Source organism: Leguminivora glycinivorella, chromosome 12, assembly GCF_023078275.1.
Source record: "Leguminivora glycinivorella isolate SPB_JAAS2020 chromosome 12, LegGlyc_1.1, whole genome shotgun sequence".
Lineage (NCBI taxonomy): Eukaryota > Metazoa > Arthropoda > Insecta > Lepidoptera > Tortricidae > Leguminivora > Leguminivora glycinivorella.
Genome location: NC_062982.1, coordinates 12,529,229 through 12,553,518, shown reverse-complemented (window position 1 = coordinate 12,553,518; position 24,290 = coordinate 12,529,229). Strand labels below are relative to the sequence as shown.

Genomic DNA, 24,290 nt, shown 5'->3' with positions numbered 1-24,290 from the left:
GGTGAAGGACACTTAGTCTTGATCATCAAAGTTCAACTATTATAAAATCGATATTTTAGGCCCTAGCTATACATATTATTAAAGAAAATGGGAAATAAGTTTTTAAAGCTATCTACAAGTATGTTTAGATATCAGAATAATAGTTATTTGTTATACAAGGGAGCAAAGTTGTATTTTAACCAAGTGTGGAATTGCAACACGAACTAGCGAATAGATTCTAGGGTTGAACTACGAGAAGCGAGTAGTTCAAAATTAGAATCATGAGCGTAGAGAGTGTTGCAATACACACGAGGTAAAATAACTTTGCATCTCGTGTGTAACACATAACTTTTCACCTCACTAAAGCGAGGAAACACGCAATAAAAACAACTGGAACATAATTGCACAGAAATAATAGTTAATTTGCGTTTGTTACAATTTCCACGATGCACCGACCGACACCACAAAAGTTTCAAATTAAGAATCAAGAAGAAAAATCTATTTGGGTGCGTTCCGTTTCACGCGTTTTGAGATTGCAAGGTGCGTTCTGAATAAGTACAATGGAAGAGTCAATTAAATACAATTTCTTGTACGATTTCAAGTGTTTTATGGTAAAGTCATGTTATAAAATTGTTTGAATTTTATGTTTTTAGTCGGATACAATTCGATATGAAATTATTTTTACGTTCGCATCACATGATTTGTTGAGACAATTTAAGCACAGGGAGAAAATTGTCCTGTCTGGGACATGCCTTTACAAGAAATTATATTTAAAAAAGTAACTAAATGACACGTTCGGATTTCAAATATTCTTTGCACTCTTGTGGATAAAATGCGATTTTGCTATCTGTTTTTACAGAATAAAAAAGTCCTTTTCGAGCTAGTGAGGTGAAAAAACACAAATTAGTGAAACAACGTTCATCCATAGAGTTTATTTAAAGCCAGGAACACAAGTGTTGACAATAGTTTACAGTAGGTACATACATCACGGCAAATTATATCACAAATGGGTTAACAATTTCCCTGATCATTTACAGGAAGTCTAAAACATGTTTCTGGGATTACAAAGTATAGCAAAGTATATTTATTAGTATATTAATGATTTATTTTGTATGATAGGGAGAAGTTATGCATACAAGGTTTACGTTCATTATAAAAATATGTGGCAAGAATAAACAATGAACAATGTAATTACAAGCTAAATCAATCAAATCGCTCAGTCAATCTGTGTAAGAATCCTATAATATATTTTATTTATTTATTTATTTATTTAAATAAAAGCTTGCCTTGTTAGTATGTTAGTTTGGGTCAAAACGTAGAAGCTAAATTTGACCCACTTCCCGGTTTCTGATTGATCTGAAACTTTGCACACATATGTAAATCACATTACAATGCAATATTATGGTATCATGGAGCTGATCTGATGATGGAGCAGAAAGGTGGTCATAGGAACTCTATTATGAAACGTATCCCCATCGAGTAAGGGGTTCTTAGAAACGCCTCGGAAAGCAGCAGATGACTGTTGAAAGAAAGGTACAGTCGGTGATAAAACCTTGTTCCAAAAATGACATTTTTGAAAAAAAAACTTATACTGAAGTAATTAACTGAAAATGTACACTGTTCCATATCTCGTCGTTGTATCCCTTATGTGCAACTACAGCTTTAAAGAAAAAAAATGTCTATCGGTATTTAGATTGGTAAAATTTATTTACTAGGAAAATATAGGTACTTATTTTCAGTTAATTCCTGGTTTTCTGTACCCACGGGGTGGGCATCTACATTCTATACAACGTCTATTACCATTTTTACATTTTTATTTGTTTCTATAGCATTTCTGAACTTTCTTTCACAAGGTATTTCCTTGTGAACGTAATGGTGATACTCGTGTTCTTGTATGCACAACTTTTCCCCGATAAAAGTATTTACGCCATTCGCATAACGAGCCTATTATAACTTCCAACCTTTTCAACCAGACCCTTTAAACATTGGGCCAGGAGTACAAAAAATCTTACTCATGTACTTTACAAGCTTAGTTCACTGTGAGGGGAAAATTTGATCCAAAATATGTTTGCTCAATGTAAAAGAATGTCCCTTCAAAAAGCCTATTTTTAAATAATTGACTCATGGAATGGTCTTGATTTTATTGAAAAGTTGTAAAATTTTGATTTAATAATACGTTTTCTGATTCTTACAAAGATACAAATGTGTGATTAAAAGCTCAGTGATATGGTTGTTGGTTGTTTGGATATGTCGACTTTCCAATGCCTTACTTGGTATCGTATTGGCACGATATAACCATGAAAAACGCGTTCATGACTGGTTTATAAAAATTGTCTTGAAATGTCTGTATTTCTTGTTATTTCAAACTCAGCATTAAATTATCTCGAAGTAAGAAAATATTGGATAATATACCTACCCTTTTTAATATAATTAGGTAAGTATTACAGCTAAGCACATATATTAGGTAACACATTTTCTACACACTGAGTAGTCTGACACGATATAGATCCATGTGAATGTGACGTAAAACTATTCCATTGTTTAATAGTAAGTATATGTAATAATATGTATAATCAATATGAATTATTATCTATGTTACAGTACACATCAATACACTTTCTTCTATAATAACAATAGGTATACTTGTATACATACGCAATAAACAATTTACACATATAAAATTTTGAATATCTTCATACAATAATTTTATTACACTAACGATGAAAATCAGTCGTCAAGACAATGTAAATAATCATTTTATAGATTACGATGACGGATACATATTTACGTGTGACACAAAGCTCTTTTTGCGTGGATTATGTGGAGATGTTTATTTTTATATAAATAAGCTTCATAAAAATTTAAGAATGGTTCGTTTAGGAGTAAAAGTGCGTAATAAAATAGATATTTTAAGTGACCAAATATGGAAGGAAGCCTCACTTATGTTTATCAAGCTCAGTGCAGTTTGTGTATAATAACATGATGTGCCTCTAGTGGTGTAGATGTACATATTAAAGCAGGTGTATATAAAAAAACTGAGTGTGAAATGTCTACGACGAGTCTTAAAGTACTTGGTCAGGAATTCTAATAGAGACTACGACTAGGGACATAAGCTCCGAGGGTGCATACTAATTATAGGTACACGTACACAATAAAATTCTCTCGTGAATGAAGAATTACACAGTCTTTGTAGTATATAATACATTAATACTGATGCGCTCGACATCTCTGTATACCTAATACTCAGGTTAGGAATGGAATAACAATGTGGTAAAGAAAAATATTTTTTTGGCAAATATATGGGGCAATCGTTACAACGCATACTTTGAAGTAAAAGCGCAGATTACCTATCATTTTTAACTTGATTTTAAAGCAACCACTATTATATACATATATAATTAAAGTATCAACATTTGTCATAAGTAGTAAAAGTTTTCAAATATCAAGCTGCAAATCAAATATTCGAAATCAGTTAACTAGACGTAGTAAAATACAACCCACCATTTGTTTCCCCTAATCTATAAATATTTATATAAATAAATAAATTTGATTTCATAAGTATTGAAAATTTGTAAAATATTCTTAATATATTGTCGACATTATAATGGACGTTGTGCGTCAATAGAAATTTCAATAAAATTAACTTCATTTAGTAAATAACAAAATAATGTTGACATTGTTTTTATATTATTTTACTGTTCTGCAAATCGTAACTTTTGTTTTTTGACGAAATCTATAGCAACTTTGTCCGTGGTACGCGACTCCAAAATTTGTAATATAGGATGATCTGTAAAAACCAACAACACACATATTAACATAATATATTCACTAAAAATAAATAATAACGTTATATCTCAAGTTCAAGCTATTATAACTCAAGTACTCAAGAAGGTGCAATCCTGACTGCAAGATAATTTGATTTAATCGGAAGAGTTTTTAGATTTCTGTGCCAGACCTAAGTTTATTGTATGAAATGTTTTTTATGCCACACTAGATTTTATGGAAAAACCAAGCTTCCCTTCGGCTTTCCAGAAGCTTCAATAACTTTCGAGCAAAATTTCAGGCACGTGGTAAAATATTCCTAAGTTTGTAAATGTTAATTTGGAATATTTACATCTTGTGGCATCCTGGAATAGCGCTGTATATTTTTGAAGGAACTGTTACCACATTTTTATGAGTTGAAAGAAAGTTGCTCACTGCAACATTTCAATATTGAATTGATTTTCTATTCACATAAAAAATACCTTTTAGAAAGAAAATATTTTACAATAGATCGGGGTGTGCTTCTAATTTAAATATTCGTTTTATTACCCAATGTCACAGTTGTATTTTATCCTCTTTTGACTTTAGGTTTAACTAAATTGGACACGTGAATGTGTCCAATTTAGCTAAATCTAAAATCTAAAGTAAAATAAGATCATTGCTAATGTTGCAGGTATTACATATCTTATTTTGTCGATAAAACCCAATCAACTAGGTACTTACTTCTATCATGTAGATGCCTGAGCGGCAACTCAATAGATCGCAGTGGGTCAGGGGGAGCGTTACAATTGACACCAGGGATCCTCGACAGCGGTACATAGGCTCGGAAGACCGGTAGGACTCCAGCGAGACCCCGAACTCGAAACACGCATCTATTATCTCTCACTGTTTACAATATTCAAAGAAAATGTACTTACTTCTATCATGTAGTTGCATGAGCGGCAGTTCAATAGGTCGTAGCGGGTCAGGCGGGGCGTTACAATTGACGCCAGGGATCCTTGACAGTGATACATAGGCTTCTCCGGCGAAATCGTCGGCGGTGAGCACGTCCCGGTCCCAAACGGACAGCGCGAGAGCGGCCTTGGGAGACCGGCAGGACTCCAGCGAGACCGCAAACTCGAAACACTCGTCCCATATTGGATTCAGCGTTTTCTGCGACATTCAATTGTATGTTATTTGATACTAGGGGAAATATTCTTGTAGATACAGGGTAAGTAGCTGATGGCGACGAAACGTTTTTGAAACAAAAACACATGTCAATCGCCGCGTAATAGTCACGTCATACTACAGTATTATGTATTGTGCGGTTGCCGCTCTAGAAAAAAATAATTTTGCGACCAACCAATTATTAAATAATCGTTACCATTAATAATATAGAACATTGCAAGTAATTTAGAATAGCACCAGATTTATTTATATAATTTGCGTTAACGAAATTCGTGCTCTATTTATTTGTTTGTCCAATATCAAAATGGATTGAAACTCTAAGTTTAAATTGGTATTCGGAGTTATTAATCCATAAGCCGCTAGTGTTGAATTTAATTAGATTTCGTAGAAAACATTTTAGATCGGTATCAATAAAGTTTGAAAAGACATTACATAGTATGACTAACCTTTTGAACATTAGTAACTTGTTCGTGCGTTTTTGGGAAAAGTCGTTTGGGCACCAGTTCTAATACGACGAACGGGTCACTCAAGCCGTTGGGATCCAGTGGTATGACGTCACGGGCTGAGAGCACTTCCACAGACAGCGAGTCGTGATTAAAGTATACCCTGCCAAATGAAAACCCCATTTAGTAAGTAACTTAATCATTCCTTTCGATGTAATTTACACCATTTTCCAGGCCCGGATCTAGGGAGGAGCGAGCCTTGCCCCCAGCGCCTAGTCCAAGAGGGGCGCCAAATTCGAATTTCGTCAAATCCGAAGGACACATTAGACATTTTTTAGTTTTTGCCCCCCATAGAAAAAGTCTAGATTCGGCCACTTTTACGCCAATTTCACGTGGAATAGAGCCTATCGCGTTGGCGCGGCCTTGTTGGTATTGCAGAAAGTGCGAAAAGGACGCACCGACACCATCGTTCATATCACGCTACCGTGCTGACACCACTGTATTTCTTTTCCATCGTAGGGTTATAAAACGAAAGAAATTCAACCATATTTCCTACACTACTAATTCCATTTTTTGTTGTAGGTATGTAATTATGTATAATAAGATTTAGGAGGAAAAATAAATGCCATTCCACGAGTCTTGGTCAATAAGGAAGGAATTTAAAAGGTTAATCTTCTTAATGAAGGCTTAGGCTTCAGCACGGGGATAAAACATTAATTTATTAAATAAGTAAGATAATCAGGACGTACCTGACTAATATCGATCCATAAGGCGATGGTAATGGCGTCCGAATTTGCTCAGCTAGTCTGTCCGCGAGCCAGAGCTCGAGTAACTCATCAGTCGGAGCCTGATGGTACTGCATCCTCTGTTCCACTCGTCCCCAATCCGAGTTGTGGACTTCTGACATCGGTAAACCTATGGAATTGATAGAAAACTTTGTTGAACAAACATTGAGCGTGACAGAGTTTTGTCCAAAGAAGTACAAAGTATTTTTGCTTTTTACCCATCCTCACTGAAGGCGTCACATTTAATTGTATTTTTTTTTAAACTTCACTGAGATATTAAGAATTTGAATTCTGACGCGAAACTAGGTTCGTGATAGTCATAAATATATTTAGATTCTTTAGACGCCATATTGCCACAATTAAATGACAATTAAATAAATTAATAGGAGAATAGTTCACCTTTTCCTTCAGCACGGAAAAACTCTGTTAACAGATCTAACGCTTCACGCAGTCTAGAATGGTACACCCTCGGTCTTTCAGCACCACCGGCGTCAGCTTGAGAAGACACCTCCTCTAGCACGGCGCTCCAGCAGCCAGCTAGGGCTTCAACGCACGCGGTAGCAGCCACCTGTTCACTTGTTCAGTGATGGTATGGCATCACAACAGTCTCTCATATATCGAATTGCAGAAATAGCTCACCTTTTCCTTCCGCGTGGAAAAACTCTGCTAGCAAATCCAACGCTTCTCGCAATCTCGAATGGTAGACCCTCGGTCTTTCAGCACCGCCAGCGTCAGCCTGAGAAGACACCTCCTTGAGCACGGCGCTCCAGCAGCCGGCCAGCGCTCGGATGAACGCCCGTGGTAGCAGCCATGTGTTCAGTGATGACAGATGCTGGTCCAGGAACTCCAAGAGTGGGGTTATGGCCTGTTAGAAAGAGATTCATTTCTGTAAATATTGTTCTCGGATAACCCAAAGGTGACATTAAGAGTTGTAGATAGAAATATCTGGTGAATAGGGCAGTACCTGATGGTTCAATTGTCTCGGATGTCAAGCTTAACGCTAACATACTAACATACTGTACCTTAGAATTGGTCAAAGTCGCCTAGTCTTACAAAGATGATATATAGAAGAGAAATGTCGACGGCTTCCGCTGTGACGGGGTGGCCTAGGGGTTCATGGCGTTAGCCCGGATTGCTAAAGACGCCGGTTCGAATCCGGCCTTCGCCACTGGTGGTGTCCGTCATTTTTTTCTTTAATAGATATGACATCTTATTTCGATTTATAATTTATATATAGTAGAGTGACTACTTAAAAACACAAATCAAAATACTTGTTAATAGTTATTTGTTATACAAGGGGGCACAGTTGTATTTTAACGCCGAGTGTGGAATTGAAAAACGAGCAAGTGAAAGGATTCTATAGTTGAACCACGAGCGAAGCGAGTGGTTCGAGAATAGAATCCTGAACTTGCGAGTTTTTTAACACACGAGAAGTAAAATACATTTGCACCCGAGTGTAACACAAAACTTTTCCCCTCACTATAGCGAGGAAACTACAACGCAAAAAATGCGTTTATCACTGCTTCCAGTAGTTCTGCAGGTGGTAAATCATCTTTATTACTAGATTCACCTACTTTTATTAATTTTAAAGCAGTTAATTTGACTTTATTCAAGGTCAAATTACTTTACCCACTAGTGGATAAAATGCGTTTTTACCCGCTGGTATTAAAGGACAAAACACGTGTTTCTGAGCTAGTGAGGGGAAAAATAATTTGCCACGGCGATGTTACGGCCATCACAGGGGCGGGGATATGATAAGTAAGTACCAAACTACCTTCGTAATTAATTACAGTGCCGAAAACATAATTAATTTCCGGGATGTATAAACAAACAGGCAACTAAAATAAAGCACATAAAGTTAAAGTTTGAATTACCTGAGGCGTGGGCAGAGTATCCGGTGACCAGGCGAGGTGGAAGACCGCCTTGCGGAGCGGCGGGCGGGCGCGTGTCGCGAGCGGGGCCGCTGCGCGAGCCGCGCGGGCGTCCAGCGTGCCGAGCGCCCCGCGCACTAGCTGACGCGCGCTTTCGTCGTTCGCCCTTAACATTAGATGACATTACATCAAACACAATATAAAAAAAAACCTAACCTAAGGTACCGCCAGGAGCGGGGCAGGGTCCAACCTGCCGGTGGTCAGGCCCCGTAGCCGAATGGCATTTCTCCGACGCCAAACGAAAGCGATACGCCGCTGGCTCTATCGCGCCAATACGCAAGCGCGATAGAGATAGATATCTACTAGCGCTTCGTTTCGTGAGCGTTTCGTGAGCGATTGTGCCATTCGGCTAGCCACCCAGATCTGCAGAGCGAGGAATCGACGTACTACTAATATGCGGGCCGTGTTCAAGATTACCGTTTTCTGCACTTGACCCCAGATCCATGTATCTATCTAGGCCGTTTACTGAAACTTGTCCATAGTCTGGACCCCACAGGATGGCGAAACAGACGAAAACCAAAACAGATATTACGAATGACATAAGAATCTGTATAGACTGGCGGGAATATGCATAGATAGGATTAAATGGCGACAAAGAAGGAAGCTTTAACCCGGCATCAGGGCGCTCGTATAGCCTAGAGAAAAAAAAACAAGACAATAACAATAACAATAAAATAAAGTAATTAACTGGAGGTAATTCTAGAAAAAGTCACAATATAGTTTTATTTTTCAGAGTTAATTGAATTCAATTCCAAGAATATATTAATATAAATCAATTGAAAATGGTTGGAATTAATAATGCCGTATGTATACACCCTGTTTTTATTGAATTCCGTTAACTTTAAGGGAAGGTTCTTTAGATCAAATACAATTACTTTCTCAAAGAAACTAGCGTCCTAACTCTTACGGTTATAGAGTTATTAAAAAAATAAAGATAATTACTGAACACGTGTGTGACAGCCTTTACCAATTCCTAATGTCATTTGTTTTGACATGTGCCGTCAATCACTTGACACTAACTTCAATGTTAATGTTAAGGGTCTCTCACACTAATAAATTCATTTATTATGTATGAAAATGACGAAAATTTTTTTTTGTGAATTTAACTTAAAGTGATATACAGGGTGGTTCCTGATAATGAACCTAGCTACGTGTCGAATTTAACGGAAAACAAAAAAAAACACGGTGTATACATATAATACACATATGTCACAATATTATCAGCAGCTTCACAGTTTAAGATTCATTCATTTTCAAAATTATTACCTGCAATGTAATATTTCGGAATGGAGTGATGAAATATAAATGCCTGATTTAATACCATTTGGAGCCGCCGAAAACAAATCACTATTTATAAGTATGTACTAATATATTACTTCGGTCAAAGACCTATATAACTTCGTAAAGACCGATAAAGTCTAAGAAAAAAACGTACCCCAAAACCATACAGAAAAAGGTACGGTGAGCTAGATGGCGATACACCTTTGGGGTACGCTCGGCTAGATGGCGCTAATATCAATATTTGACATTTTAAAACATATCAAGCTAAGAATATGGGCCAAATTGTCAAAACTGAGATTCAAAAGTTTTAAGCTTGTGTCGAGAGATGGCAGTCTATGCACTGTGATTACATATTTTACTTTGACAGTCATTCTCTATATACTCGATCCTCTTTGCTTCGGTAGAAGCACTGGACGATTTGTAATATAATACCAATTAAATCCCGCCTGAAAGTTTATTTATAAATCACGTGCCTACGAGTAAATGAACGTTAATTCAGCGTTATCAAGGTAAATTATTTGTTTGAGATATAACATAACCCTTTATCAAAACATTAAATAAATATCATATACAAAGAAAAAGTGACCAAAGCCTCCAGTGCTCCGAGCTGGAATCGAACCAGCGTACTCCGCTTACCGGGCGAATGCCAGAACCACTCGGCTAGAACATAATAGTAGTGTTACTACTTAAAATAACAAGTTAAAATATTTTCTATGAAAGTAATTTAATTTGTTCTTAGAGGATAACCCTTTATCCTTTAAATTTATCAGAAAAAATATTTTTAAATCTTAAAGCCATGCCTACGCTTGACCTTTCTTTGATAAACCAGTCTTAACGTTTGTAAACACAATTTGCCTTGTTTTGACGGCCTAGCCGAGTTGACAATCGAATCGAACAACGAATAGAAATCTCTCGATATTATTATATATATTATAAATATATTATATATTATAGGACATTCTTACACTGATTGACTGAGGCCCACGGTAAGCTCAAGAAGGCTTGTGTTGTGGGTACTCAGACAACGATATATATAATATATAAATACTTATATACAAAGAAAACATCCATGACTCAGGAATAAATATCTGTGCTCATCACACAAATAAATGCCCTTACTGGCATTCGAACCCGGGACCGCGGCGTAGAAGGCAGAAAAAAATAAAATGCCAAGACTTGACAGATTTGACGATTATTGCTATCAAATTCAGTTCAAAGTTGGCTTGCAAACGACTATTAGTGCGTTTTTACATTATCGGACCGTTATTCTATACATTTAAGCCGCCATCTTTGATTTTTGCATTTGAAATCCTTCAGACATCCGATATCAGATCGGATAATGCGCACTTATGCGGATGAAAACGCACTTATAATAGAGGTACTACAAGAGCTTTTCAATGGCGCAAGAAATTGCATGCGAATTTCATTACATAACGGTATTTGATTAGCGTGTTGAATCATGTAACCTCAACAGCTCGGAATGTAACTAAAATCGCATGCCACATCGAGCGCCGTGTAAATGGGCCCTAATGCCGTGAACACTATAAGCTCCACTTCACATAAGCGCACTTGCACTTCGCACTTACACGTGTTCATCGTCGTACTCGGCTAACGAGCGGCGCACGTACCCAAGTTGTTCACTATTGTGCATATCTCCTCCGTCGTTTTAAATTAAATATTTTGATATTACAAAGTGTAGGATGTGTTATTTTAAACGTCACAACTTTCATTTATTTGAGTTGCTATACAAACTCACTTTGAATTGCTAAATTATATATAACGCCCGTAAAACTAAACTCGACTCCACTTATAAGCGCAGCACTTGCGCTTCGCACTGTCTCTCTCCTGATCGGGCGACTCCATTCAACTCGCGTTGCTACGTAGCAATTAGGTATTGTGACTAGGACAGTCTTGTTCATAAATATGCCTACATTTCTTCAGTCTAACTCGTTACAATAAGGGGAAAAATGTACCCATATTTATGAACTCGACGCGCACGCAAAGGAATGGCACGTTGTACAGTCCCTCTGCGTGCGCTACCACAGATGAGAAGAATGAATTTTGACAACCCTAAATAATCAAAGGTCAATTTGACCCTGAATTGCCGTCAAACGGTTTTGTTAGGCAATGTCTTTTGTGTACGTAAATAGTATTAATTATTCTGTGTTGGCACTTACATGTGTTCATCGTCGTACTCGGCTAACGAGCGGCGCACGTACTCCAAGTTGTTCACGATTGTACATATCTCCTCCGTCGTTTTGTTTTGACCTGCATACAAATTATCCTTGTAATACACAACTTCGTTAAAAGGGGAACATTCTCATACAAACTCAGTTTTCTTTTCCCTCCCTGGATATTGAAAATGTGGAAAATCTTTTTATACAATTTCATGTGTTCGGCAAAATCGGTTTTTCGCTTCCAAGTTTTACAAGTAAAAATAGAATTGAAAAACCAAACCATAGCTGGGCGTTTTCCAAAATAAATATCGAATTTCACCAGATCTGGACGAGTCTGGGCTCATTCTTCTCAGAATCACGAGCTGATTCGATCCTGACGATAAAAAAATGTGTCCTATTTTTTTCCTTTTACGTCAGTGCGTGACGTTTTGGAAACGCCAATTTTGTATGGAAAATTTGGGACACATTTTATCGTCGGGATCGAATCAGGGGGCCGATTTTTGAATCTCGACCACTCGATTTCGTGAAATTCGTTCAATAATATCTCCACTACTAGCGATTTCAATTCTACTAACAGAATCGAAAACGAGTTTTCAAATTACTAGCCGTCCTTTTCAAAAATAGCATTACGTCGTAACGGCGAATTCGTGCGTTCGAAATTCAAAAATCGATCCCCTGCTCGTGATTTTGAGAAGAATGAGCCCAAACACGTCCAGATCTGGTGAAATTCGATATTCGAGATTTGACTTATTTTGGAAAACGCCCAGCTACGATTTCTAAGAAGAAGGCTACTTCTTTTCCTAATCCCATATACTCAGTATTTAAACAAATCTGAAAACTTTGAGCTTTATTGTGTATGTAGATGAAAACCCGCTAAAAGGTTGGACATTTAATTTTACTTTAATATAAGCGCTTCAGAAGAATCGTGTCACGACATAAAGGTATGTACATAAAATAACGTAAAAATATTTCCAAATAATAATGTTAATATCCAAGCAGGAAAATGAGAACTAGCGTTTGCATGGAAAGCCGGTTTTGGTTCGTCGTTCGTCCCTTTTTGTCTTAACATTATCTCTTGAGGTTTATACCAACTAAGCGCGACTCCTTAGAGGTTTAAAATGTAAAATAAATCCGCGAGCAAAGCTACGGTTAACTTGAATAAATCTTTATTTTTCTGCCTTAGTAATGAAGAAGTTCTAGTTATGCAAAAGTTTGTGCTTTTATTCATTTCTACTTTATTCGTTGAAAAGGCGAGAACGACATTAATAAGTCACGTATTTTGAGTGATTTAATTACAATAATTTAAAAAAAATGCAGATTGTTCTAGTAGATACCTAATTACAGATCTTAGTAAATATCTGTATATATGTGTATCACTATTATCTGGGATATTGTAACGTAGTACATTTTCTTGGTCGTAATTAATATTTTTTATAAATCTAAAATCGAAATTTCTTTGATTTTATTCTGTTTCAAATCCTGATTGGTGCAAAAATACTTGCATCCACACATGTATGCACTTTTCTGCATAATCTGTGCACGGGTTGCCAGATAGCTAAAAATAACGCGTTGTGCTGAGAACGCCAAATTATCACCTTGGGTGCCTTTACTGGTAAATAAACTTAAAGCTCCGGCTGTACAAAATTAAGGACACAAGTGATAATAATAGAAAAAAAATACGGAAACTGAAAATAATTAAAAACGGTGTCGAAATAAGCTTGCTAGGGGAAGTATATGGTGGAGATAAATAATTTAAGATTGTCTTTATTTTATAACATTTATTTATAAAGAGTATATTCTTGCCAAAGTGTTGTTAAATTGGTTCTTAATTTACTTACTGCGCTAACTGTGTGAAAACTGACCTATAATTCTCTTGTTCGACACCAATGAAATGTACAGAGCTCAGCGGGAAGCTAGGTCGCTTAAAAAGGTTCAAAGTAAATTTTCACACAAGTTATCTTAATTTTTAACTAGAAATTATACTACTAAAATACCTAGGTACCAGTTCTCAAAAATATTTTCTTGCTCTAAATTACTGACTTTATGAATTGAATCTAACTAAATTGCAGCTGACGCAGATACCCTGACCATTAGAAGGATAAATCGGACCGACCTCTAAAATGGCGAACCTTCGGGAAAGCAGTGGAACGTGTCACAGGACCTCCCGGGCATGTTGGCAGCTCTGCGGTGACTTGTCAACCCGGAACGCGTGCCACGTGGACACCGAGGCAAATGCGGCAGCGGCAGGCCATCCTCCAGCTAACAAGACCCAAAACGTGCGCCGGTCACAACGATTTCAAAGAAGGACTTCCATAGTAGTATAAGATTTGAAGATTCAATATTTCAAATCAAATTATAATAATCATAATTAATGATCATATATCTTAATTTAAATTTAATTTAAATCCCGGCTCCTGAAAGCGACATAAGAATACATTAGTCTAATGCTCTCAAGACCAGCATGACAAAATAGAAGACAATCTGATTAATTAGCTCACCGCTGAAGGTCAAAGATATTTCCTAGCGGAGCGCTCCCAATCCCACAGCAGAAGACAGATCATCCCTGTGAATAACCAAGCACATGGTTAGGAACAAACCCATAACGTTTCACGCCATTATGGAGATGATCTGAACAATTCAAATACTCACTCAATTTTGAGGATTATTGCAGTCCTCCTGCTTCCACCGTTTTGACCACCATGAGGTTGGTCTTATGGAGAAAGTGCGTGCGCACCCGAAAGGGTCAAAAAAGGAAATGGACCACCCATGATCGTTAACCTATTTGCATATCGAGCATCAAGGACATAGGGTGACAAACCCAGGAAGACATAATATATCGAATTAATATATTATATTTATTTGAGACTCCATCAGAGTCATGAAAGATTTACTATGATGTACATAGCAAGATTGTCACTCCAGACAGGCCTCTTATTTAGAGTATTTATATTACAGCATTTTGTTATGTATTTAAGATAATTTTCTGCATTATTTCTATATAATTATATTAATTTAATTTATCAAAATGTACTGGAGTAACAATTAAAAATCTCATACAACGCGTTATTTTTAGCTATCTGGCAACCCGTGCACAGATTATGAAGAAAAGTGCATACATGTGTGGATGCAAGTATTTTTGCACCAATCAGGATTTGAAACAGAATAAAATCAAAGAAATTTCGATTTTAGATTTATAAAAAATATTAATTACGACCAAGAAAATGTACTACGTTACAATATATGATGTATTATACTCATACTTACTATGCTTGAAGATACTAACAATTCTTGGGATATTTTTTTTCCCACTACATACATAGTAGAATCCACTGTATGGTATTAGACTTCAGGAAAAGTAATAAATAACATATACCCAATTCGAATTTTTGAGTCTGCCATATTAGATCATATCGTATCGTTTTGATGTATCTTAATGTCCTAATCGTACCGTTGGAATGCTCCACGATTTTTCGCTTGCCCAGTAACGACTATATACACAACTTGTACAATTTGTATAACCTATCTTGAGTTGTAATATCATTGGCTGTAAGCGCGAATTGTAAATTTACTTCTACCAGATGCCTACAAAAGTAATATCTGAAACATACACAATTACACACGCCCAGGATACAGTTATGATAAAACCACGCGCCACACGTGTGTCGTAAAACAGGCATAATTTTTACATTTTGTATGATATACCTCTTTGTTATTCTGTGAACTAAGTAATGAAGGCACCTATCTCATTCCATTTAATTAAGTTACGGGCCCATTGTACTTTATTTGACTAATGTTATGAATTCTTGTGATAATATGAGACATGAATTATGCTATTGCCGACCTGCCTGCAAGAGTGGAGCTGCTTACCACAAATGTATCTGCGTGTTAGTTTTATGTACATTTTACAGGCAGTCATTAGATTATTTTGACTTCATAAGATTTAACATAGAAAAGTTCACAAAATTAAGACAGCACGAATGGTAAGTAAATCCTTAGCAAATATAATCTTCATACATTTAGGTACTATTTCGACTAAACCATGTGTGTATTTGCTGTTGCGGTTGGCACGTTGGTGGCTAGCTGCCGCAAATGGAGTGAAAGGCATGTTGATAGCATTACAAAGCAGTTTGCTGAGACGTTGGAGTTTGCGGCCGGCCTAATCGTGTGTAGGTTATGTTATTACGGTCGCACTTAGTAGTACAGTCATTTGCAATTGTATATTACACTTTTAAGGCAGCAAACATAACATATTATGTGACGATTTGTGCACAAAATTATATATGTACGTCCATTATATACGGTAAAATAAAAAGGACCGTTCAAACTTTGCATAGTAACTTTTGAGGACATAATGAACTAGATTTACTGTGGGACTAATGCTGAAAACGCCAAAATACAGCTCATTTCTATGGAACAGCCAATTTTCTTTTCGTGATTTCAGCATTGGTCCCATTTAATAAAAGTTGTTCATTACTTTCGTGAGTTTGAAATGCAACACCAGAAAATCGGTAATCGCTAAGTCCACGATTGTTGCTGCTGCTTTTGCCTCATTTCTTAACTTCTCAACGCACGTTGCAGATTTAAAAAAAATCTAACAGCGTCTCAAAAAGTAAACAATTAAACATCCACCGAAAATGACACAGAATCACCAATTACGGTTGAAGGATACGGTTACGGTTAAACATTCTTTCAAAATGAGAGTTTTGAATGATTCACGGTTATTTTCATTAGACTTATAATGACCGGGATTTAGACGTTTCCGTGTTTTACGTGATCATGATGCATGCAACTGCGTCGAAATATCGGGAGCTCGACAAAAATCAAAATTGTAATCATAATCATGGTCTATATCCTGGTCAATATAAAAGTCTATTATTTCAAAAGTCAAATATTTCTATTTCCAGTTCACTTACCGTGATTGTCATAGTAGCCTTGGTCCGCAAGTGCGCCGTGCACCAAGTCGGCATAATGCAAGGCAGTGGCGCACGCCGCTTCCAGAAGTCGCATGCCGCCGCCCGCCGTGCCTTCCTCTACCGAACCGATCCCTCGCCACACCAACCGCATGTAGTATAAGCTGCCAAACACAAACTTCATATGGGAAAGTGTACATGTCTGTTTGTTTGTCCGTCTTTCACGGCAAAACGGAGCGATGAATTGGCGTGATTTCTTAAGCAGAGATAGCTGAAGGGATGGAGAGTGACATAGGCTTCTTTTTGTCTCTTTCGAACCCCCCACTTCCCAAAAATGGGGATTGGAAATTAGTATGGAGCATTCCACAACTTTCGTCGCGGGCAAAAGCTAATTTCATATATACCATATATCAAGAAAACACGTCTACTTAGCGTGCCCGAAATCAGACCAAACGTCAAGGTCCGTCCCTACTCAGCTTTCGCGTCAATTTTTGCAGGTTTCTTTTTTTTGTAGAGCAACACAACAATTATAAACACTATTTCCTGTTACAGGCCCCGTAGCCTAATGGCACTTCTGCAACGCGAAACGCCACCGAAATGCCGCAGAAATGTAGTCTGGCTCTGTCGCGCCAATACGCAAGAGCGATAGAGATAGATAGCTACGAAAGAGATATTATCGTGAGCGTTTCGTGAGCGTTTGTGCATTCGGCTACGCACACAGGTAAGTAACAAAACATTGATAGTGCAGAATATGACACGCTCAGCTCGTAAGAATTAAGGTAACTAAGTTCATACTTATATAAATAGATTAACTTATTTCTTTTACCTAAATATTATGTGCTGCCAAACATAAAAGGGTAATACAATTAAATCGAACCTAGAGCCGAGTAATGTGATTTTACGTCAAAGGTTGGGAAGGTCATGTGAGAAACTTAACCTTTCGTATGCCTTGTCGCGTTTACGTCACAGTCAAATTGAAATTGCGATTTACGATTTCAATATTTTCAACAGCAATTTATTATTCATGAGTACGATTTAAAAAAAAAACACACACACGGGTCGAACGCGATAAAATAACATTTTTATTACCTTTTATCCAACGTTTCGGCCAGCACGGGAAGCATGGTCGCGCGATAGACGATAAAATATCAGGCCGTCCCTATCGCACTTACAAATAGCGCGATAGGGACGGCCTGCTATTTTATCGTCTATCGCGCGATCATGCTTCCCGTGCAGGTTGCACTAGCCGTGGTCGCGGAAGACGGAAAAATGTTATATTATTACGTCCGACCCAAGTGTGTATTTAAAAAATGCATACGAATCGTTAAGCAATTTATTCACCTAATATGTTGGCACCATTCTTCACCTAGTGTTTCACTCGAGCCTCGAGCCTCATTCTCACAGAAAAGATCACAAGATCCCACCGGTGATGCTCATAGTCACACCAAGAAGAGTACGTGATGAAAGAATTATGTCTATGTAAGCGGTAACATCTTTATTTCTCCACGCAACCCATGTGCAAAGTGTACATGAATATCTATAATTTAATTCTTATTGCAAATAAATAACGCACGAGGATATCCATTCCTTATGCTTTAGGTATCTTATAATAATAGCCTGTAACATATAAGACGATTCCAGGTCAATAGTAGTAAGATAATTGGCTATTAGGACAGCATCCGGCACAATTGGATGCAACATAATATTGTGCTTAATATTATACATATGATACATTTATCATATGTTATTCATATGTTATAAATTATAAGAACCTTAATATTATAACTTGTAATATTAAGGTTCTTCTATTTCTTGCGTTATCATGACATTTTGCTCATGTGAGTTTTGTTTGCCTTGGAAATTAATCCCAGTAGTTGGAGTAGACACTAGTTTTACGAAAGCGATTAATATTACCATCTGAGCTTCTAACCCAGAAGACTGCTTAGCTAAGTTCTTTTAGGATTTATTCCACCTTATTTGAGAAAAAAAACGTCATATTGTAAATAAATAAATACTTAAATAAATATTATAAGACATTAATTATTACACAGATTGACTGAGTCCCACGGTAAGCTCAAGAAGGCTTGTGTTGTGGGTACCTAGCAGACAACGATATATATATATAATATAAATATTTATATACATAGAAAACATCCATTACTCAGGAAAAAATATCTGTGCTCATCACACAAATAAATGCCCTTACCGGGATTCAAACCCGGGACCGCGGCTCAACAGGTAGCGTCACTACCCGCTAGGCCAGACCGGTCGTCAAATTGAACTGTAGAAATACTCGAAAGAAATTACAGCATATAACAAATCTATTGTTGGAAAAGCACCCTGTGCTAAATATAAATTTAACGTCAGGTTATTTATTGTATGTAATTAGTAAAATGGTTATTGGAGTAAAATAATATCTTGGCTGTATTCTAAACGGCCGCAGCTTTTACGGGTTACTGTTTAAGTAATATTGATGAGTAGAATAAATCGTTCTGCCAGACGACTTGGAAAATTCGAGGTTTTCCATTTGAAAAGTCTCCTTAGGCTGTATGTGTAATAAGGATATTAAATTCCTCCTTAGAAAGGTCCGTAAATTCTGATGAGCCTTATGTGCTGGAAATTCACATTTATTTATGAGTTTAATATCCTATGATAAATGCCGAAGGCAAGTAAATACCCGTGCTTCGTTTAATTATTAAACGCCATAATACCTACCACATAATACTCTTATATGGAAGGTGACCCTCACCCCAGGTTCTTGTAACCATAAAGAATATTTCAAGTCTAAATCTTTTTGCTTTTAATTAAATGAATTTATTCAAATACACAAAACTTATTAGATGTAAAAAGTTTCAGCATTTTCTCCTGTATTAACAGGAGAAAAATGCTATCACTGAATGCATGAAATTGAATACGACAAAGAACTAAGCAGCGTTATGTCATTTTCCCTACATTAAGTTGATCACGTGCGTTCAACGATGCGTCCGCGTAAAGCAACCGCACGCTTAAAGGATTCCGATAAAGCATAGATTCAAATAAAGTTATTGAAACGAAACACAATACTCTTATCGGATAGTGGTTGGTTCCTAGTAACCAAATAATAGCATTTCTACAAGCGCGGGATGAATCTGGTTGTGTCAGTTCGAATACAGCAGGTATTGTTTTTATTCCGCGATCCGCAATATTGAATTTTAGTCGTTTGTTTGCGATGAAACTGTCGATACTGTCAGGGAAATTTTGGAGTTGAAATGTTATATCATGTTACTTAGATTGGCATTGCAGAGAGCAAACGAAATATGTTTCTGACATGTGTTTATTAAATTTTATTTCTGGTATACAATACCTATTCAATGAATATGTAAGGTATTTTTTTACGAATAGTGTTTTGTGTATCATGACTGGCAGGCAAAAATGCTTACAGTTTTCAAACCACATCATTTATTCCTTGGTAAGTTTAACATATACGCTCGAAAGTTGATTGTGAGACTAAAACGTCTCGGTTCTCAGTAGATAAAGTTTTATATACTTCACTAAATTTAATATGTACATTTCGTCTATCTTAGGACAGTTGCGTTGCTATTCGTTTGCAACATAAAAATAAATATCTTAAAATAGGCAATTTGTTTTCAAAAATAAGTACTAATGTTTATATGACTTAAAAGTTTGCAACTTGTAATTTACACCCTTTTCTTAGCAATGTATATTACTTGATGCCTTTTTGTAGGGGCAATCGAGGCTTTCTTTAATTTGCTAAAAAGGGTCAAACATGGTCATTAAAATATCTTCCTAACTTCTCTAACGTCACGTGTGTAAAGATCAGAGCTAAGTATACCAAAGCTTGGGCGAATCAATCGTATAAATTGCAGGCCATTGTCCATAAAACGTGACCGTGTACAATATGAAGACTAAACAAGCAGAGATAAAGCTGGGTTCTCACCAGGCGGCGGTGTCCACAGACGACGTGCTGTGCTTCACAATGTGCTCGCCCTCCACCATGCGGTCTGGAACAACGTTATAGGATCAAATGGACGTCGGCAGGAAAAACTGAAATATACATACTCTTATTACATGTTCAACATAACTATAAACCTAAAATACAGTCGGACTTCCACAGATCATATCTGAGATCGTTTTAGACGCCTTTATTTTAAAGCCAATTAAGTTTTTCTTATGGATGAACAAGGAATATTAAACGTAGGAGTAAATGAAAACTGATAGAATGAAAATATCTCCACGTGCAATGAACGGTCGGCGTAGCTCAAAGACGGTGCCTTAGCACCGTCTTAGCCCCCCTAAGCCTTGAGGCCCTTAGGCCTCGACGTGCCCTACGCTACACCGTAGGCTGAAGCATTGTGTGTGTCTCGGCAAATTTGTTTGCATATTGTTTCTTTTAGAAACCCGTAATTTAATTAAATTTTTAGTTTAAAAGATATTTGAATTCCGATATTCTTCATCACACAGCGCACTTGCTCGTATATACTGATACATAAAGAACATAAGTTGTATTACTGCCCACGGGCATAACAGCTTTTTTTAAAATTCATTATGCCGACGTGCGTACGAGTAACAACGGCGTTCGTAGCTCACCCACGGTGCTACGGGCCTCCACGTGCCCCGCGCTACGCCGTAGGCCCTATCTCGGCAGCTTTGTTTATATATAGCTTTTCCGGAAACCCACGGTTTAATTTAACTCAAAGCCTGAAGCAAAATTAGCTTGGGCATTTTTTTTCAAAGTGGTCCACCCCACTTTTTTTGGATTTGGACATTTTTATGTGGTCTCCACTCAGAATCACGAGCTCTTTCAATCCTAATAGGAGAAAAAATGTGTCACAAGGTTTTTCCCCATTCCGTTACCATTTTTTCATACATTTTGTATGGCGGTAACAGAATGGAAGGTTTGAAAAATTTATGGAAATCATGGGACATTTTCAAATGTTACAAAAAAATACAACTTTGAAAAAAAAAATGGCCCAGCTATAATAGTCATAATGTCATGTCAGCATCGAAAGTAAAGTTTCTTCAAACAATCGCATTGGGTAATTTTTAACACGGACATATCCGATCCATCTCGTATGTAGATCAAATCTTTCTCAATTGATGGTCTCGTCTGAAGATCAGCGCTTGCTGAGATACGAGTAAGACCATTTTGTCACAGTATAATAAAGAGTACCTACTATCGTACAGCATGGCCACTCCCGCTCCCCGCTGAAAGTACCGCCCACCTCCTCTCGGTTACCTCACAGTTACCACCTGTCAGAAAGGCGAGCAGTCGACCTCTCATATTTCACTCATACAAGCATAGGTAGTACGCCTTCACCTACACGAGCTTAGACTGTGTGCTAGGAACGCGTCACTTTCATATTAAGTAATATATAAACTGATTTCAGTGAAAGTTTGAATTGGGCTGTCAGAGTCTAAATATAGACAGTAACCATTAGTGAGAATAATAATTTATATTAATGGCACTAAATATAATTAATAACCACGCAATTTACTTATCAAAACTTTTATCTTGCTACTAATTTATAGCCTCAAAACATAAAATTATCAAGTCAGTTGGAAGTTGGAAATTACATTAGAACGATCATTTCTTGCGATAATATCGTCTACATGTACGGCCAATTACGGACGAAATGAACGGTAACTCAATAAATAATTGAGCTGATATATGTCTCACTGCTAGGTACAGTCGAGTTCATAAAATGTCTCTTATAGAGGTATTTAAAAAAAACATGTAGTTAGGCTCCTTAGGTCCAATCGTTATTATGTTATTAAGATATACGCCATTGCGCCCGTATGAAATACACACGCTGTATATCTATGAACTCGAGTGTACCCATAGGCTTCCTCACATGCGTGAGCTAAATAACGCATTCAAATAAAATTTTGATAGCAGTGTTTGTTCGCATAGACCTTTTATAATCGACTCACGTGACATGATTCTGATCGACATATAATACTCGTAATTATGAATAAATTTACAAACGGCTAGATAAACACTATTAGTACAAAACCCTTTTACGGCGTGTTATTAGTCTCAATTAACTACTTCGCTCTTTGGTACCTATACACGACTATAATTATGTATGTATAAGAGTTTAGGAGTTAATAGTCTCGGAGCACAAAAGAGGATTTCTGTAGTGACTAAAATGCGACAGATTAAGATACAAGTGATAGCCTGCTACCCTGTGGAATCTACCTTAGTCCGTTTTCACATTATCCGATCCGATATTGGAAGGATTACAATGGAAAAAAATCCTGTAATGTATGGGAAATCGGTCCTGTAATGTCACACTATTACACTATATACATCGGGTTGGCTCGCCAATACACACCGCACGTCCGTGCTCCATCGCACTCGGACACCGACTGCCATATGTACTCGAGACACCTATACACTACATCCCTTTCTTGTTTTAATTTTTTTTTTATAAATATTTAAATAATAGGTCAATTTAGTTTTAATTCAAATACTTGCCATGCTGTGCCGTGTATCTTTTTTTTTCTTTTTAATGAACTACGTTTCTTCTAATTGTCTGCCCACTTTCGTCATTCCTAACTTGATCATCTCCGTCTTTACCACTTAGTACTGTATGTGAAGTAGTTATAATTAGGGATTAATTTTCTATCTTTAGTCATATGTTTAGGACATTCCGGTCTGAGGGTTGACTCAGAGCGGACGCTGCACCACCACCTGCAGTGTATACTCAAACATACTTGTGTGTTTTATTAACTACAATTCCTAGATGTCAGTCTCACTCCTTCTTCTTTAAATCTGTTACCTTTTTCAATTCAGACTGTTTTGAAAACTAGATTAGTACATTTTTTTTTTTTATATACATATATGATTGTTTTTTTTTTCTTTCTTCAATAGCATACAATATAATTGTACAATGCAAGCATCGCACATTTCTCGCGTCAGCATTAAAATTAATATAATTATGACTTGATTAGAATTGCTTTGCATTGCTTGATTGCATTTGCATGCATTTAGTTATGTTTTATTGCAAATAAATAATGATTGATTGATTGATCGCTGTATTTGCGATTACGCTATACATCGATTTATGCATTAGTTTATGTTTATACGTGCTCCTAGCTAGTACTCAGTATACCTTGGTTATCAATAAATTTATAAGTGTATCAAAAATCAGTGTTTCTATCAAGACTACCATCAACCATCAAGAATCATATCATCTAAGGTGTACGGCTCGTACAATAATATTTCACTAATTTCATACCTTTTCATGATTTACATTATTATTATTTTTTTTTTTAATAGGTCGCTTGTCAGGCGTCTAATGTATATTAGGTAATTATTGATGATAACATTGATAACTGATTGTATCGGCCCTATAATTCATTATATGCACCTATTATTGCTAGTAACTAGTAAATAGTACATATAAGTATTTAGTTATAGAACCTAATGTATCTGGAGCCTCGTCTGCCGACAAACCATACTCTGGTTTGGCAGAAGATAAATTTAGTTGTAGGTTTAGTTTTTGAATAAACATTTATTTCATTTTATTTCATTTTTCATTTCATCTAATGCAATTCATAATACTTACGGATATTATAATGTTTAGTTAGATCTACTCATAAATTTAATTATAAATTGCAGTGCATAGTTATTAAAACTTTTACTGTCTACTGTTTTTTTTTCTGGATCGAAAGGGCTCGTGATTCATTGCATTGTAATACATAGAGATACTATATAGAACATGCATTAAAATCCTATTCAGGGTCACGTATCCACTTTATCGTTTTATTGATTTTGTTTCATCATGATCAGCTTTCTTTCTCGTAGATACTTTGTACCACACAAAGTAATCAACGATTAATTTTCTAAAAT

The 24,290-nt window shown here is 36.6% G+C and overlaps 1 protein-coding gene across 1 annotated transcript in view; it reads right to left on the bottom strand.

Moving 5' to 3' along the window:
• Window positions 1-1,460: 1,460 nt before the first annotated feature.
• LOC125231643 (BAI1-associated protein 3) overlaps window positions 1,461-24,290 on the bottom strand; it is a 144,367-nt gene continuing 121,537 nt past the window's right edge. Inside the window, exons 16-24 of the mRNA XM_048137125.1 lie at window positions 20,373-20,436; window positions 16,439-16,599; window positions 11,526-11,616; window positions 8,011-8,173; window positions 6,776-7,001; window positions 6,101-6,266; window positions 5,355-5,514; window positions 4,659-4,893; window positions 1,461-3,766 (exon numbers count right to left, since the gene is read on the bottom strand). Coding sequence (XP_047993082.1) covers window positions 3,672-3,766; window positions 4,659-4,893; window positions 5,355-5,514; window positions 6,101-6,266; window positions 6,776-7,001; window positions 8,011-8,173; window positions 11,526-11,616; window positions 16,439-16,599; window positions 20,373-20,436 — 1,361 coding nt within the window. The 3' untranslated portion in view covers window positions 1,461-3,671. The remainder of the gene's footprint in view (window positions 3,767-4,658; window positions 4,894-5,354; window positions 5,515-6,100; window positions 6,267-6,775; window positions 7,002-8,010; window positions 8,174-11,525; window positions 11,617-16,438; window positions 16,600-20,372; window positions 20,437-24,290) is intronic.